This window comes from Calliphora vicina, chromosome 1 (genome assembly GCF_958450345.1).
Source record: "Calliphora vicina chromosome 1, idCalVici1.1, whole genome shotgun sequence".
NCBI classification, from domain to species: Eukaryota; Metazoa; Arthropoda; class Insecta; order Diptera; family Calliphoridae; genus Calliphora; species Calliphora vicina.
This window is the reverse complement of record NC_088780.1, coordinates 78,803,900-78,822,098: the sequence shown is the minus strand read 5'-3', so window position 1 is coordinate 78,822,098 and position 18,199 is coordinate 78,803,900. Positions and strand designations below refer to the sequence as shown.

The following is an 18,199-nucleotide window of genomic DNA, read 5'->3' as shown; positions in this document are numbered from 1 at the left end:
GCCTTTAGTCTTCGTTAAGCCTTCATATCGTGTTGACGCATGTTTAACGAATAAATGCGTACGCGTGCGCTGTAGTACAACCGACTACATATGTATGTTTTAACAATGCATATTGATCATTAAAAAGTCCGTGGCAAAGAAAACTTTCCGATCATGTTCACCTACTTAGTGTTATTTTATTTCGTGTGTTTGTGTCCATTTATCTAGCTTCTTTAATAATATATAAATAATACTAATTTGAATTAAATAAATGTGTATACACATAGTAGGTATATGAGCATGTAAATATTTACAAATATTAAAAAAAAACAACAGAAACAGTTAGTTTAATAAAGAAGAAGTGTTGTTACTACCAAACTTGTGTATTCGTTTGTACTGAAATATGATTTAGTGCACAAACTCATACGCGTCATCATGTAAGCAATAAATTTATAATTTTTAAGCATAAACATACAAAGTATTTCAAACATCTAGAAATATGTAAGGGCCCAAATGACCTTTATCTTCACCCAGTTCAAAATTATACGATACCTTCACACATCACAAACATTTCGATTCTAATCGTTTAATTTTTTTTAATTAAAATTCAACCTTTGTGAAACAAACAAGTCGTCGGATGACAATATCAAATCGTTTCTTTTACTGATTGAGCATACACAACAAGTCAGGCGAGTTTATACCAAGTGTTGGCAGTGTCGAATTCAGGCAAATACGAGCGAATTCATTAATTTTTTATATATGGAGTTTGACATTCTCAACAATGATAGAGTTGTTTTGAATGTCAAACTCCATATATAAATAATAATGAATTCGCCACTGCCACCACCTGGTATAAATTCGCGTTGGCAACAAGTCTTCTGAAAAATTGAGCAAAATATTTATACTTCGTGGATAAAACCAAAGTAAATTAATAAAGTAGCGACAGTACTACAACAAATACAACATTTACAAAAACCCACAAGCAATTTTGTTTTTGGTTTAAGGTCTGAGCTGTCAAAGTTGCCTGTTGTTGTTTTTGCTTTTGGGCTTGTTGTATTTTTCGCCACAACAACCACAAGTGAATTGACAGTTCAGACCAAAGTAAAAAAAATAGTCAGCTGTTCTACTGAGTCTACTTTATTAATTTACTTTGGATCAAAGTAAATTAATAAAGTAGACTCAGTAGAACCAAAGTAAATTAATAAAGTAGCGACAGTACTACAACAAATACAACATTTACAAAAACCACAAGCAATTTTGTTTTTGGTTTAAGGTCTGAGCTGTCAAAGTTGCCTGTTGTTGTTTTTGCTTTTGGGCTTGTTGTATTTTTCGCCACAACAACCACAAGTGAATTGACAGTTCAGACCAAAGTAAAAAAAATAGTCAGCTGTTCTACTGAGTCTACTTTATTAATTTACTTTGATTCAAACTTAACAAAAAAAATAATCAGCTGTTTTAGCGCAGTCAACTTTCTAAGTGTGCCCTGAACTGACTATTAGTTATAAGCAGGGCAACCAAAAATTTGCTCTAAAAAAAGTGTTTTATACGCATAAAATATGTACTTAAAAATGAAAAATATGCTCTTAAAATATAAAAATATGCACTTAAAAATAGTTGGTTATTGTTTTATTTTAAAGTTACATATATGGGGCATTTCACGTCAAGTGAACCAACTTTTGAAATCGATGTCTTCCCATCGCGATGAAATTTGCACCAATGTTAGTTCTATTGGATAGTAATTCGGACACCATTTTTCAACAAGATCGGTCAAGAACTCTCTGAGTTATAGGAGGTCAAAATTTGACATTTTGGCCAAACAGGTGTTTTTTTTCATCCATATAACTTATTACCTATTGTTCTTAGCAAAATGTGTCCCAAATAGTTTAGATAACTATTTATGCAATCTTTCGAAAAAAAAAATTAAAAAAATTTAATAAAATATTTTTGATTTTTTTTTTTAAATCAAAAATATTTTTGACTTTTTTTTTCAAAATGGGCCCTTTTTATTTTTTTTTTTTATTTTTTTTAAGAAAGCTTAGGTCTTTTCCTAAGCGACCTATATGGTCGCTTAGTGGAATGCGAGTGGGATATCTATCAAAAAAAATATTTTGTAACTCAAGATTTAAAATTTTTGAATTTTTTTGCAAAATCAAAAACTTTGTTGACTTTGTTTAAAAAAATGGACCCATTTTTTAATTTTGTTTTTTGCTCAGAAGAAAGCTTATGTGTTTTCCTTTAACACCCTTTTTGTCGCTTAGTGGGATGCGAGTGGGATATCTACCAAAAAAAATATTTTGTAACTCAAGATTTAAAATTTTTGAATTTTTTTGCAAAATCAAAAACTTTGTTGACTTTTTTTAAAAAAATGGACCCATTTTTAAATTTTTTTTTTGCTCAGAAGAAAGCTTATGTGTTTTCCTTTAACACCCTTTTTGTCGCTTAGTGGGATGCGAGTGGGATATCTATAAAAAAAAATGTTTTGTAACTCAAGACAAATGTTTTTAAATTGATTTTTTTCATATTTGTGTGTAAGTGTTTCTAAAACCTTAAAAATAAAAACCACAACAACTGACCGATAATAGCCACTGGAGGGGTGCAATATGAGGCCGACCGCTATTAATTTTCCACCCCCAAAAATTTGTCTGAGTTTTGTATCTTGCGGCTTTTTTAGTCAATCCTAGAGGTAGTTTTCAGCGCACGTGATTTTCATTGTTAAAATATCAGGTGCCCCAGAAACAAATTTTTGGAATCAAGTGGAAATATTTTATGGCCCTTCTCCGAAGTACCAGTTTATTTATTATTTTATGACATTTGACTTTAAGAAGTGGGTGGAGAGGTAGAAGTTGACAGGTAGGTTATTTATATGGTGGTTTATTTTTATTATTATTTGTAACATTTGGTTAAACTAGGTACTTTAGTATGTAAGCCCTTCTTGACCCTAATAAAAGATTTTAGACTCATTCATTAAAACGTACTACCTATATGATCTTAAAAAACTATTTATTGTCATTCTGATGACATACGGAAATCAGTTTTTTAGAAACAGCGTTAAAGTTAAGACGTGTGTTATTTACATAAATACTTACAAAATTCAAAATGTCTACGACTTCTAAAAAGGCTAAGGTTGAAAATGAAATTTATTAGTCTTTTTGTTTTAATCCCTTTAACAAAATGAAGCACAGATTATCAGATATGCGAAATATTTCCGACGGCTTATTAAAAAAATTCCCTACGCTGTCAAAACGATTGAAAATTTGTGGATCATGCAGGAAAGAGCTCGGAAAGTTGAACGAATTAATTAATTTGACAGGTCGCAATTTTGAAGATATTTCGATAAAATTTGGTACATATTGTTTTTTTCGGCCCAGGGACCAAGCCTATTGGAACTGGCTGAAATCGGTCCATTATTTCACCTAGCCCCCATACAAATGTCCTTCTGAAATTGGACTTTATCGCTCATAAATATTTAATTTATAAATCTATATCCACAAATTGCGCTCCAAATAAGTTTTATATATACAAAATTCATGTCATAAAATTTTGTTACGATGGGTCAATAATTAGTCATAGCTCCCATTTAGACCAGCTTCCGAAAATCACTTTAACGTGCATAAATCTCTTAAAAATGTTGGTATACACACAAAATTCAACACAAATAACTTTCATACAGATATAAATCACGACCTAATTCCATGGTGATCGGTCCATAATTGGTCATAGCATCCATCTAATGCCCATTTCCGAAAATCACTCACGAATATTAATTTTTGATGTTTTTGAAAAGAAAATTTTTTTGCTCATTTACTTAGTGTAGGGTATTATATGGTCGGGCTTGACCGACCATACTTTCTTACTTGTTGTATATGGAAATATTAAAATTATGTGTGCTTATGTAAACTCTGAGAAAATCTCTCGAAGATTTAATTTTTTCCATGTAATGTGTCTTTTAAAATTAGGGTATAATAGTAGGGTATTTAATTAATCGGATTTCTGAATTAATCGGTTAATCGAGCAAATAATTAATCGAGGTTTAGATTTAATCGGTTAATATTAAATTATTCGATTAACCGAATAATTTCTATTTTAATTTTAAATTGAAAAGAAAAACACGAATACTTCTATAAGCATTTTGTTAATAAAAAGAACAAAAACATAAAAAACAAAAAATAATAATCCCAATAAGCATTTTTTCTGGAATTCAAGTTGAAAGCAAGTGTAATTCAAGCCTATAATTGTAGTCAAGCATTTGAATTACAGTTGTATTACACTTTATTTCAATAGCATTCTCCAGTAAATAGGAAACATACATTTTAGCCATGTTTTTTGTTTGAAAAATAAATAAATTTTCAAATATTTTTCATGTTTATAGTATAGTCACTTTTGCATTCGACTCAAATTCCAAAAAAATCTTCAAGTGCTTGAATTTTTGGGGCTTTGGTGCTTACTGGGATTCAACAAAACAATAAATAAAAATATACACACGTGAGTTCTTTTTTTCGATTTTAGGGAGATCTTCTGAAATAATTCTTTATAAAAGAATGTAATTTTTAACGATTTTTTTTAGTTTTAATTAAACTTGACTTGAAAAAACTATCTCACTGATTGTAGGTGTTGGAAAAATCGAAAGTAAGGCATGATAAAAAGTATCCAATTTCTCAGTTCTTTTTTAGCTATTTTCTAAGCATATTTTTTTAGATTTCTAATACTTTAATAGTTTCGTTAAGTTCTGATTAAAGACTCGTTTCAGTAATATCTTTAGTTTCGTCTATTACCATCATAGAATATTCTAGAAAAAATGTCATTTCCAAATTCCTTAGTTTCAGTTTTCGTACTATACCTCAAAAAACTATAGCTAGAAGGGAATATTCACGAGTTCAGAAATTAAATTTTAAAAAATAATTCTTTATAAAGTGCAAAAAAATACATTTCGGATAATCGACACAAATTAATCGTTTATTCGTTATTTGAAAATCGTCAATTTTAAATTATTCGAACAGTTAACCGACAAAAATTAATCGGTTAACCGATTAACGGTTAATCGGTTGAATACCCTAATAAATAGGCTACAACGTGTTTATGCACATAAAAATACACTTGTACACAAACGTGCAAATACTCAAAAGTAACTGTATAATTTCGTTATTAGTGGTCGAATTTGACCACCGGCCGATCGTAGTTTAATATAATTACGCACGCAAGTTTAATGTGTAATTACATTTACATTACATGTGTAATTACATTAACATTACATGTGTAATTACATTAACATTTTGCCACTTTTGCATTTATAGTCTACAGCCGATGGATAAATAAGTATTATTAAACTACTTCTAAGTAATTCAGAGTATACGTTGTAGTCATTTCTAAGTACATAGTATGTTAATCATTTTATAATTTTTTTTCAGAAATTTGTCTGCTGCAATATGTTAAATTGCACCGATTTGGCTTGTGTACTCCATCATCATCATTTTTATGCTCATCTACATCATCTGAAAAGTCATCTACAGGACGATAATGACCATTCAGGTAAGAAGTTATTAGATCTGTCACAATTTTTAAAAGATGGGTACGAATATGAGCTTCCTAAAGTTTTTAAGCAATGTCTAACTTTTTCATTAGAAAATCTTCCGTACTAGATTTTGAAATTATATTAGTTTAAAATTTCTAGAATGACTTTATTGTCTCATCTCCATGAATAGTAATGAAAATGTCCTATCATTGACTTTATCTGATATGACCATTACCTAATTCGTATCTTCCAGTTACAGAGACAACTTGATTATCGCTGATAAAAGTATCTAACTCTATTTGACATTGGAGCAATGCCGGAATTTGAATTGTGTTATAATTTTCTATCGATATTACAATGGTATGTGTTCTGATCATGGCGTAATGATTATAAGGTGTATGCGTTACGGCAACAAATACAACAATGCAAAAACAACAGGTACCCAGCAGTTCGAGGAGACAGTACCGAACTAGTGATTTTACCCATCCTTTAGGGTGGGAGCTAGTTACTTCGATAGCCACGTGACTAGTCATTTTAACACGGGCATGTCCTAGGCAGGGGGTCAATTGTCTCTTTTTGATTATAATGGGACTGTCTAATAGCTAGTCCAAATTAGGCAACGCATTAGATTCACATACTGGTTATATAGCGTCAGTTACCTTACTAGCTTTGTAACTGGTTACTTGATCAGCTACTTGACTAGTTATTTTAACACGTACATGTCCTAAGCAGGGGTTCAATTGACTCTTTTGATACAATGTGACTATCTGATAGCTGATCGAAAGTAGTCAACGCTTCTGTAGTGACTTGAAGTGACTTCTCCATAGGTTACTAAGAGACACTAAAGTGACTATTGACTTCATGCTATGTTACATGGGATACCAGATACTTAAGCAAAAATAAAAATAAACTGTATGAGAATTATATCAACACAATTTGTATAAAACCAGTTTGTACGAATTACTCACAAAGCGTTTAAAGTGACTACACTCCAGATTACTTAGAGACACTTAAATGTCAATTGTCTTCACGCTAGATTACTTGGGATGTATGAAGTAACCAATTGTCTTCTCTCTGCACTACAAAGTGCTCACACGTGTCAAATGACCAAAATAAATAAATTGGAGTTAGCCAAATGATACGACATTTGTGACAATTACTGTCTTTAAGGGATACATTGACTACTTGCTTAACTGCTGGGTACTTTGTTTTTGTTAAATAACTTTTATTGTGTCAAAAACAGCTGACTTAATGTAAATAAAAATATGTTTGTAAAAAAATTCTTTTTTTTTTGTAAAAAAATTTTTGTTTTTTTTGTAAAAAAATGTTTGTTTTATGAAAATTGTTAAAAAAAAAAAGAATTTGTGATAAAAATCATTGAAAAATGTTACATTAATTTGTTAGATAAGCAATTAAAAGTGTTTTTAATTAAAATTGTTGTATATTGGAGTTTTCGCGTGCCGCATGCATGCATGTTTATTGGTTTAACGCGGGAGTTTGTTCCCCGCGAGTTTTTTGAATTTGAATAGGAAAAATGAGAAAAGGGAGAAAACTCCCGTGGAATTTTTATTCATAATTGGGCTGATAATCATTACGCCATGGAATTTGGGTGTTGTGTATCGGGTAATACTGGAACAGCAGCAACAAGTACATCATGCTGCAAGAAGGGCTTTATACAGCCCTTATGAAAGAACAGCCTAAGTCGACACAAACAAATCTTGAAGTATTCCCACTTTTGTGTAATTTTTATTGATTCTTTCAAAAAATCTGTAACATAATCCGGCATGTGATGAAAAACGATCGATTTTAAAACTGAAATCAATCTCAAAAACGATTTAGTTGTGATGAATTTGATTCTAATATTACAAAACGATTTAAACAAACATATCACACCTTTTGTCGTTTTGATATTCAGGGTGTAACTGTAACTTCTAAACCCTTACTCCGATTTGAATGAAATTTCACATGCGCAAAGAGGAAGAGTAGTCGAGTTTAAGTTTTGAATTTAAAACCTCGGGTATGTTCAATTTTTAAAATTATCCTATTTCTTCGCCTGTGTTCCGATTTTAAAAAAATTACACATATAGAATCTCCTTGTTGATCACTACATAAATCCTCGTCATAGCTATCAATTATCTCTTATAGCTTAGGAGATATTCGCATTTGAAAATTTAATTTTCAAAATGTTTACCCAGTTTTTTGGTGACCGCGGTTCTAAATATTCCCCGATTTTATCCAGTTTTCTTTTATAGGATTAAAAATAGATGTATATATCAAATAAAGAAAGAAATGTTTAAAAATCATGACTGAGTCCAAAGTTACATGCATTTGAATTTAAAAAAATTAAAAAAAGGCGATTTTTCGCAATTTTTTGGGGAAAAAAGTACTTTTATTCATTTTAAGTTATCTAAAAAATTTCTAAGAGGATGTATAATCAATTTGTACTTTTTGAAAAGCTAACTTTACGTCAAATATTTTAAATGAAAAAAAAAATTATACTTATACAAATAAATTAGGGAAAACTTAACAATTCGCTGTGAATTTACCTATCACTGTTATTTACATTCATAAAAATGGTGTTATGTAGGCAACATGCCTTTTTATGAATTTCTATGTTATTTAAATTATCTGCGAGTTGTGTTTGCCACGTAAAAAACATAAGATAGACATGTTATATATCAATGGATAGAGGATTTTGTCTACTTTTCAAAAATGAATATAACTTTTGACAATTAAAAAATTCATGGAATATTTTTTTGAAAAATATGACAAAAAATGCTTTTTATTGAATTTTGCATAGATACAAATTTTTCAAATTGAAATTAAATTTTTATTTATGAACATTTTTTAATGAAATTTCACTGTTATGTAGATTTTTCTATTTAAAGTGGAAAAATAAAAACAAATTTTGAAATTTGTTATCAAGCATCCCGCAATTCCCCAAAAAATCTTGAAAAATCCCAAAAATGTAATTTTTTCGTTTTTTGGTTATAATATCCATACCAGGGGCGGGGTTATCGAAACCCTTTACAAAATAATTAAGAACTTATTGGGCCATCTAAAATAGGTTACTATATTTTGATATCGAGTATGCGATTTGAGAATTTTTGCCCTAAAGTTGAATTTTACATAAATAATAGGCATTTTTTGAATGGACCTGACCCCGTCGCACAGTGGGGTCAAATGCACCTTTTTTACGGATTTATTAATATCTCAACAACAATAATAGCGACGCTCGCAAAATTTTACGTGGGTAGCCCTTAGACCAAACCGCATATTGTAACATAATTTTAGGGATATACGAGCGGGAAGTCAATTACACACCATATAAAATAATTATTAACTGTACTATATCTATAGAACTACAATAGTTATGCACACTAAATTTGCTGCGGGTAACTCTAAAAACAAACTACACGTTTCGCCAAAATCGGAAGGGTATACGAGGGTGGAATCGGGTTCCCCCCATACAAATTAATTATTAATTCTCCTATATCTATAGAACTACATCAGTGAGACACACTAAATTTATGTATATTATTGATAAAAAAACTACCATATTGTTTTAAGATGATATCATTATATTAACTAGTAATGGGCGGTTGAATAATAGAGATCTTTCCCAACTCCTGCCACTAAAAGACTTGCAAACTTTAAATGCACTGCTTTGAAATTTATACAACACAATATTTGAAATGAGACAATATAAAAACTACAGATGTGAACGTGAGTGATAACTGGCTCCCGATATAAAACTTTAAAATTCTCGCGATCGCACTCACTAACATTTTTTTATTAAGCTAAATTGCCTGCTATCGGATGACTTCGTATTAACCACAAGAAAAAACTTCGAATTAATCCCAAAAAAAAAACTTTTAAACAAGCATATACAAGCGTGAGTGCATGAGAGTTAAATTGTTAAAATTCCGCGATTAGAAAATCAATGGATGGAAAACTAAACTGATATAAAGAAAAGTAATTGGTAAAAGTTTATTATTGTTTATCTCATTATAATACAAGAATATAGCCACGTCCAGGCCTGACTCACACGTGACACTCGTATTATTAATCACAACACTTGCACATCTCTTATAAAACAAAAAAATAACAATGACAATAACAACAACAACAACAACGACAGCAATAAAACGATTATCAGAATCGCAAAGTGCTTTTTGATGGTAGACTTAAAGGGTGAAGCTTTTACTAATTTACATATAACTTTTGAGGCGCAGCGATGCGCAACCTAATTTTTTCTGAAACAACGCCTAACTGCCCAGGCTTTTAAATTATATTAAATTCTCTTCCCAGCTGAGCCCATTTGAACTGACAAAATCCATTTTTTTTTGCACTTCCAATATAAAAACTAATATCAAAGTCACTTCCACAAATAATTCAAATTTATATTTAACCAAAACATATCAATAAATATCTGATTTTGATGCTTGCATAATTAGATTTGTTCATTTTTTTTGAAATTACCTATCACAAATAGTATTAATTTGCGCAATTTTTTTTTATCAATTTTTGAGGTTTTTTCTCACAATATGTAATTTCAACACGTGACTATAAAAATACCTTTTAATATTTCACATTAATTTTTTTCCTGCTGATGTACAATTTTGTGCTCTTTAAGCTGGCACTTTCAGTTTTCACGATACTTGAAATTTGTTTTTTCAATTAATCCGCAAAATTAGTATGTTTTTGCCCCTCTGTGCGTCGGTATCAAAAATTATAAATGTTTTTTTCATTTAAAATATTTGGCATAAAGTTAGCTTTTCAAAAAGTACAAATTGATTATACATCCTCTTAGAAATTTTTTAGATAACTGAAAAAGAATAAAAGTACTTTTTCCCCAAAAAATTGCGAAAAATCGCCTTTTTTAATTTTTTTAAATTCAAATGCATGTAACTTTGGACTCAGTCATGATTTTTAAACATTTCTTTCTTTATTTGATATATACATCTATAATGGATAAAATCGGGGAATATTTAGAACCGCGTCACCAAAAAACTGGAGTAGGGTGGGTAAAAATGTTGAAAATTAAATTTTCAAATGCGAATATCTCCTAAGCTATAAGAGATAATTGATAGCTACGACGAGGATTTATGTAGTGCTCGACGAGGAGATTCTATTGGTCAATTCACAAGGTCTCTTATCATGTCATATTGTCATAATATTTCACAATGGTTTTTATTGTTTTTAAAGCAAAAATGTCCTAAAATAATACTACTCTGTATGCTATGTTTATTGTGTTATCGTAACCAACCAGCAGAGACCTGCGCCGAATTCCTAAGAGTTGTTTAAGCCGAGCTGTCGAGTCGTGATATATTAGGACATTATGACAATATAACTGATAAGAGACCTTGTGAATTGACCATATATGTGTATTTTTTTTTTAATCGGAACACAGACGAAGAAATAGGATCATTTTAAAAATTGAACATACCCGAGGTGTCCTACTTTGGGAACCCCTGGTCCCGCTCCTGGTGGGCTCATGAGGTCCAAATTCAAAACTTAAACTCGGCTACACTTCCTCTTTGCGCAAGGTTTACAAGTTACAGATTTATTTCCCTCTTTTTTTATTCTCATACCACTGTGTATCGTTTATTTTTTGACGCATACCCTCTGGAAACTTTCGTATTGACCTAAAATACCACCAAACAATTTTTTTAGCTTGTTCTAAGAAGGGCAACCCGTGCCGACTTAGCGATTTAGTTTTGAGGTGCATTTACAAGGGGAAAAAATGCATTTTTTTCAGTTTTTGAAAACATTTTGCCATTAAATAATTACTTCTGCAATTTAATTTGAAAGAATCGAAATGTGTACGTAAAAATGTGTACGAAATGTGGTTAAAAAAGGTTAAAGTTATTAAGAAATCGCCATGCCATTAACGTGTCTTAGGCCACAAGAAATGTAGGAACAATATTAACATATTTTGAGAAATATTAAAATAAAAGCTTATTTTTACTTAGAATATATCCATATTTACTTGTGTATGAGTTTTTGTCTTCCTAGGATACCGTTAACCTATTCGCAGGTATAACCAAAAAAAATTAATTTTTTAACGGCAGTTTCAAAACTCCAATTTCAAATTTTTAAAAATTTTGTTAAACAAATTTCTGAATTTTTTGATCATCACATTGGAATTTATTAAGAACATAATAGGGAATGAAAATAGTATGACAAAAGCTGATATAGTTTTTCCGTACCTGCGATTTAAATTTTGCGATTTTTGAGAAAAACTATTTTTTGGCCATATTTTAGCGAATTTTCTTACTGTTACGATTTTTAAGTAAAACCTATTCAGGATATTATAGTCCAGGTAATTTTAAATGTAGTCTGAAAGGTTTACTAAAATTGGAAACCTTTAACCCTTAAATCGTGAAGGTCAAAGGTCAATTTTTTCAATATTTAGAATTGTTCATGGAAAGATACCAATGTTATATATTTTTATGCCGATTTTGATGAAACTTAAGAAAAATATAACATGAAGTCTAGTATTTACAAAAACAGCATTCATTCATATTATTTTATGTTAGATTTTGATGAAAAAACGAAAGAAAATTGCAAAGAAATATTCATGAATGATGAAGATGATTTATTGAAAGAAATAGATACAATAAAAGAGTCATTCATGAATGATCAAAATTGCGATGAATATTTTATGGAAATAGAATATTAAGATTTTTTTTATATAAATCTAACATAAAATGATCATCATTATTTATTAAAAATTGTTTATAATGATCCCAATCTAGGGTATTAATTATTATTGCTTATGAAACGTTTATTATCTAAATAACTTAAACTAATTTTATTACTTATTGTGTTTTTATTTATTATTTATTGTGTACAACTCATGTAATTTTGACTTGAAGACAATATATTGCCATAATATACTTTTTTGTTAAACAAACAATTTTTATAGTCTGATAGACTTAAATTTCTAACTACATTGTTTTTGACACCCTTAGCACAAAGTATACAGAGGCGACACGGCAAAAAAAATATATTTGTCTCTTTCGCTCGAAACAATTTCAACTGGTTTGGTTTTGTGCTTATTTATATAGTCGTTTGTTTTAACGCACTGTCTGTATTAAACCGCAAATTTGTTTTCTCTTTCTATCGAAACAATTTCAAAAAAAAACTGATTTTAGTGTTTTTGAACTGTCAAATTTGACGCCTCTGTATACTTTGTGCCCTTAGCATTTTTAGTTTCTTTTAAATCTTCTGTTTTAAATGAATACATATTTGCTCTTAAACCCACAAATTCACTCATTATGCCATTATTTCCATCCTTCATCATCCCTAACACTTTTTTATTCTTTTATGGGATACCAAATTGGTTATTAATTTCATATTCAGATGTATCGAATCTTGTATCGATAGCATTCAATATATCTTTATAGAAATCATCCGTTTCTATTGTATAAATGAATGAATCTGTGTCCATATAATTCAGCTGTGCTTTGGTTTTATATTTAGGCACAATATAATCATAGTGAAAGTCATACATCTTCCACTTTGATAATTCTAAAATTGTAAAACCTAGATAGATTGGTTTATTATAAAATGAATAACTTCTATTCAGTTCGATTGCTAGCATATTTTCTTCAAATACGCTATAGAAATGAAATTCTGGCTTAGCAATAAGAGCACGAGCCCCAAGTTTTTTACCAACATTTTCCCATTTACTGACTATTTTAATGGTTTTACGTTTATCAACTAGGGATGCCAATCCCGAAATCCCGATCCCGAAAATCCCGGGATTTTTCGGGATCGGGATTTCCCGAATCCCGGGATTTGTGAAAAACAATCCCGGGATTTTTCGGGATTAACAAATCCCGAAAATTGCGAGATTTTTTAATATTTTAGGATGAAACCTAGAAAGCTAAATTTCAGCATACTTATAATACTAATATAAAACAACTAAGAGTGGTATATTCATCTTTTATACCCACCATCAATATGTAGTTTTGGTCTTCTATGGGGACTTGAATCAGTATTTATGAATGAATGAAATTTATGTTAATATCATTATATATAAATTATTTATTGACAATAAAATATTTTCTGATATAGAGGTTATATTATTATGGACTGGCCCTCACAAGAGTTGGTAGAAAGATTAATTTTCATATGCAACTTGTTTATTCAATTTTATCACTATATTAATTATTATAAGACAACTATGAATGTTAAAGTCATTTTCTGAAGGGGACCATGTATGGGGACTAGGGACAAATGTAGCCCGGTTTCCTCAATACTTTATATATATTTTAATTCAATCCATTAGTTTTTGCTTTGTTATATTTCTACTTAGTGTATTAACGAAATAAATAGTTTTTATTGTTGAACTTGATGTTTTTTGACATTTAATTAAAATCCCGAAGTCCCGAAATCCCGAAAAATCCCGGGATCCCGAAAAATCCCGGGGTCCCGAAAAATCCCGGAATCCCGGGATTTACATTTCTAAAATCCCGAATCCCGGGATTTGTAAAACCCAGTCCCGTTTGGCATCCCTATTATCAACGTTTTCCATTATTTTTCCATTGACCGCATTATTCAGTAATTTAAAGAAATTTTTTTCAAATGTGTTTTTTGCATTTGTCCTATGGAAATTATTTAATGAAATATACTTTTTTAGACAACTGGATTGCTTAAATTTTAATATTCGATGAATTTTACATAATTTCAAACCATGTTTTAAACATTGTTGTAAATTTTTAAAGTAAATTACATAATCATATTTATTATTTAAATCAATGAGTAATTTTTTTTCTTTGGAATTAGGAGGAGTTTTGTTTTCACTACAGAAGGGTAAATTAATTTGATAATCATGGATTTCTATTGGATATATTAAATCAACTTCTGATATGTATCCAATATCCGAATCAGTTGGAATTATTTCCAAAGAGAAATTATCAATATCTGTAACCCATTCAAAATTACCCTCTGGTAAAGCTTCAGACATAGCCCAACCATATATAGTATTTGCATCCAAATATGTTAAATATTTAGATGGGAGTTTCTCATCATAATCGGAGAGATATTTATTGTTGGCTATGGAATGTCTTTGAGAACATTGAACTATTCCACCCCTAATTCCTTTTTGTATAAATAAAATCATTTCAATGTCAGTAAGCAAATCCAATTTTATGTTTGTTATTTCTAACATAGCATCCCAAGATAGGCCAGGTGCTGTATAATAATTAATCCAAATTATAAATGTTTTTACAGACTAACCTGAAATTTTCAAACACGTCTGCTAATAATAAGACATCACTTTTTAAGTACAACATTAAATAATCTTCTATTGTCTTACATTCAAACTTACTCCTTAATCTTCTTCAGAACATACTGAATCAGTTAGTTTATTATAGAAGTCATGTATGCTTGGCCGGCAAGTTTCTTTGAGTTTTTCTAAAGAATTTAAACAATTTTTAATTAATTTTCTGTCAAATTTTTTACTAAACCATCTAAACTTGATGGCATAAACCTACAAGAATCTAGGAACCTAATTTCAATGTTATCCCCGTTATCACTTTTTATAGTTTTCGATAGAGATATACAGTGGCGGACTAAAATATTCACACAGCATACAGATTTATCTTTAATCGTCCATATTTTTTAAACGAAGGCCCCAAAATTCGTGCGGATTTCAACAAAAATATTTATTTACATATAACTTATGGAAATATATGGAAAAACTAAACATAAGGTAGCACATTTCAGAAAAATAATTATCTAATGTTTCGAAGTTCGATTTTAAGGGGGACAAAAATATTCACACAGTTTCTAATTTTTAATAGGAAAATAGTTTTTTTTAATAGTTTAATATTTTGTGGAGTAGCCTATCTTTTTAATGACTCCTTTTAATCGTCTTGGCATTGAATCGACCAATTTTTGGTGACGTCAGCTCCAATATTTTTGCCATTTTTGTAACAGGACTTCTTTAAGTTAAGTCTTACTAATAATATGGTGCTTTCCTACACGTTCCGCCAATTTATCCCACAAATGTTCTATGGAATTCATGTCAGGTGATTGCGGAGGAGTCGGGAGAATGTGGGGAACATGATGCACTATTCATATTCGGACGTCATGGGCAGTGTGTTTGGGGTCATTGTACTGTTTATAACAGAAATATTCCCAAGCTTTAACTTTAGAGCGCATTGTAGTAGGTTTTCTTTTAAAATATTAAGGTACACTGTTTTGTCCATTGAACCATCGATGAAAACTAAGTTTCCTACACCAGATGCAGCCATACAACCCCACAACATGACCTCTTATCCACCATGTTTGACAGTGTTTACTACATTGTACTTTTCCAATTCAGTGTTTGGCCTTCTCCAAACTGTTACTCTGCTGTCCGATTAAAAAATATTATTGAAAAATATTATCTAACAATAGTATTACGTTCCAGAAATCTTCAGATTTATTTTTGTAAGATTGTTTGTAAGTATTTTTCAATCGGACGACAGAGTAAGAGTGTGGAGAAGGCCAAACACTGAATTGGAAAATAACAATGTAGTAAACACTGTCAAACATGGTGGATATGGGGTCATGTTGTGCGGTTGTATGGCTGTATCTGGTGTAGGAAACTTAGTTTTCATCGACGGTTCAATGGCCAACACAGTGTACCTTAATATTTTAAAAGAAAACCTACTACAATGCGTTCTAAAGTTAAAGCTTGGGAATATTTCTGTTATCAACAGTACAATGACCACAAACACACTGCCCATGACGTCTGAATATGGGTAGTGCATCATGTTCCCCACATTCTCTCGACTACTCCGCAATCACCTGACATGAATTCCATAGGACATTTGTGGGATAAATTGGCCGAACGTGTAGGAAAGCACCATATTATTAGTAAGAGTCAACTTAAAGAAGTCCTGTTACAAAAATGGCAAAATATTGTAGCTTACGTCACCAAAAATTGGTCGATTCAATCCCAAGACGATTAAAAGACGTCATTAAAAAGATAGGCTACTCCACAAAATATTAAACTATTTAAAAAACTAATTTCCTATTAAAAATAAGAAACTGTGTGAATATTTTTGTCCCCCTTAAAATCGAACTTCGAAACATTAGATAATTATTTTTCTGAAATGTGCCACCTTATGTTTAGTTTTTCGATATATTTCCATAAGTTATATGTAAATAAACATTTTTGTTGAAATCCGTACAAATGTTGGGGCCTCCGTTTAAAAAATATGGACGATTAAAGATAAATCTGTATGCTGTGTGAATATTTATGTCCGGCACTGTATATAATTCCTTATTTAGGGAGATAATGTTAATGGGGCCATCGCACTGTGGGAAAAATGACCAATCTAGCTTATAAAAAATATATTTTTTTTTTGTTTCAAATTTATAAACCTATAGCATAGAATAATTCTATGGTAGTTGCTACTAAAAAATGCATTCAACATTTTTCGATTGATATGTTAATTACGAAAATACAGGGCCGTAAATGTATGCAATGAATAAGTAGTACGTTCATGAGGGATTTTGGTTTCATGTTTCACCCAATGTATTATGAAAAGTTTTATTGCGCTATTGAACCTACACTTTATTTTTGGATAAAACAAGTCCTAAAGATTACGAGGACATGATTTGTTGTAGTGAAAATGATTTTAGTAATACCTTTTGCATTTAAATATATAAAAGAATATTTTTGTCAAAATTTCTTAATGTGAAAAGGGATTAGAAAAAAGTACCCCTAATTGCCGTCAAGTTAATTTTTGAATTTGAAACTAGACCTCATAAAGTAAGCCTGGACAAAAAATTGGCTGCCACAAAGTGCCACAAAGTAGAATTTTAAGCAATTGTTTAACCATCTGGCTCTGACACCAATATTTTTCTACGAACCCTGGCACTATTTACATTTGTAAATACGTTTAATTTCTTGTATAATACATTTAATTTCCTATATAATCATTTTGTTATGGATACTCAACCATTAGGGGTACTGGTGTAGCCGTCCTTAATTTCACTACAATAGGGCCAGGCTTCAAATAACTTAGACCAAAACAGTGTTTAAAATTGAGATATTTACATATGTAAATAGGGTTAAACAAATATAACTTGTGGGTAGGGTTTTTATCCCGGGAATTCCCGGGAATTCTGCCAATTTTTCACTACCCGATTCCCTGGATTTTTAGAAAAAAAATATATAGAAAACAAGTTAAAACTTTTTTTTTACCAAAAAACAGTAAAAAGTTTTTTTTTACAGTTTTTTGCTTATATCTTGGCAAAAATATACGCTTATTATTATTATTTATTTGGGGTTTTTCGTATGAAAATTTAAAAAGTGAATTCATTATTTATAGAATTTATTTCTTATTGAATCATTCTTCTTCAAATCCATAACAAAATAGCTTCAAAAATTTATTAAATGATAAAATTGTTCTTCAATTCAAATTTAAGACAATTTTTTCAATTAATTTTGTAAATGATTTGATTTAACAAAAATTTAATCATTCAAAGTTGGAATAAATTCTGATAATTATTTAATTAATTACTGAATAAGATTTTAGTGAATTAAGCTCAAATTTTATTAATTAATTCGAAGCTCTGATATTTAATAATTATAACACTAAGTATTTATATGAAATTTGGCTATTTAATTTACAGTATCATTATATATATTTCGGGAATAGCCGGGTACCCGGGAATGTAGAAAAAAATTTCCCAATTCCCGGG

General features: G+C 30.2%; 1 protein-coding gene across 1 annotated transcript in view; it reads left to right on the top strand.

Moving 5' to 3' along the window:
* The first annotated feature begins 294 nt into the window (after window positions 1-294).
* LOC135963218 (uncharacterized) overlaps window positions 295-18,199 on the top strand; it is a 286,912-nt gene continuing 269,007 nt past the window's right edge. The window contains 2 exon segments of the mRNA XM_065514985.1: window positions 295-416; window positions 5,385-5,505. Coding sequence (XP_065371057.1) covers window positions 5,403-5,505 — 103 coding nt within the window. The 5' untranslated portion in view covers window positions 295-416; window positions 5,385-5,402.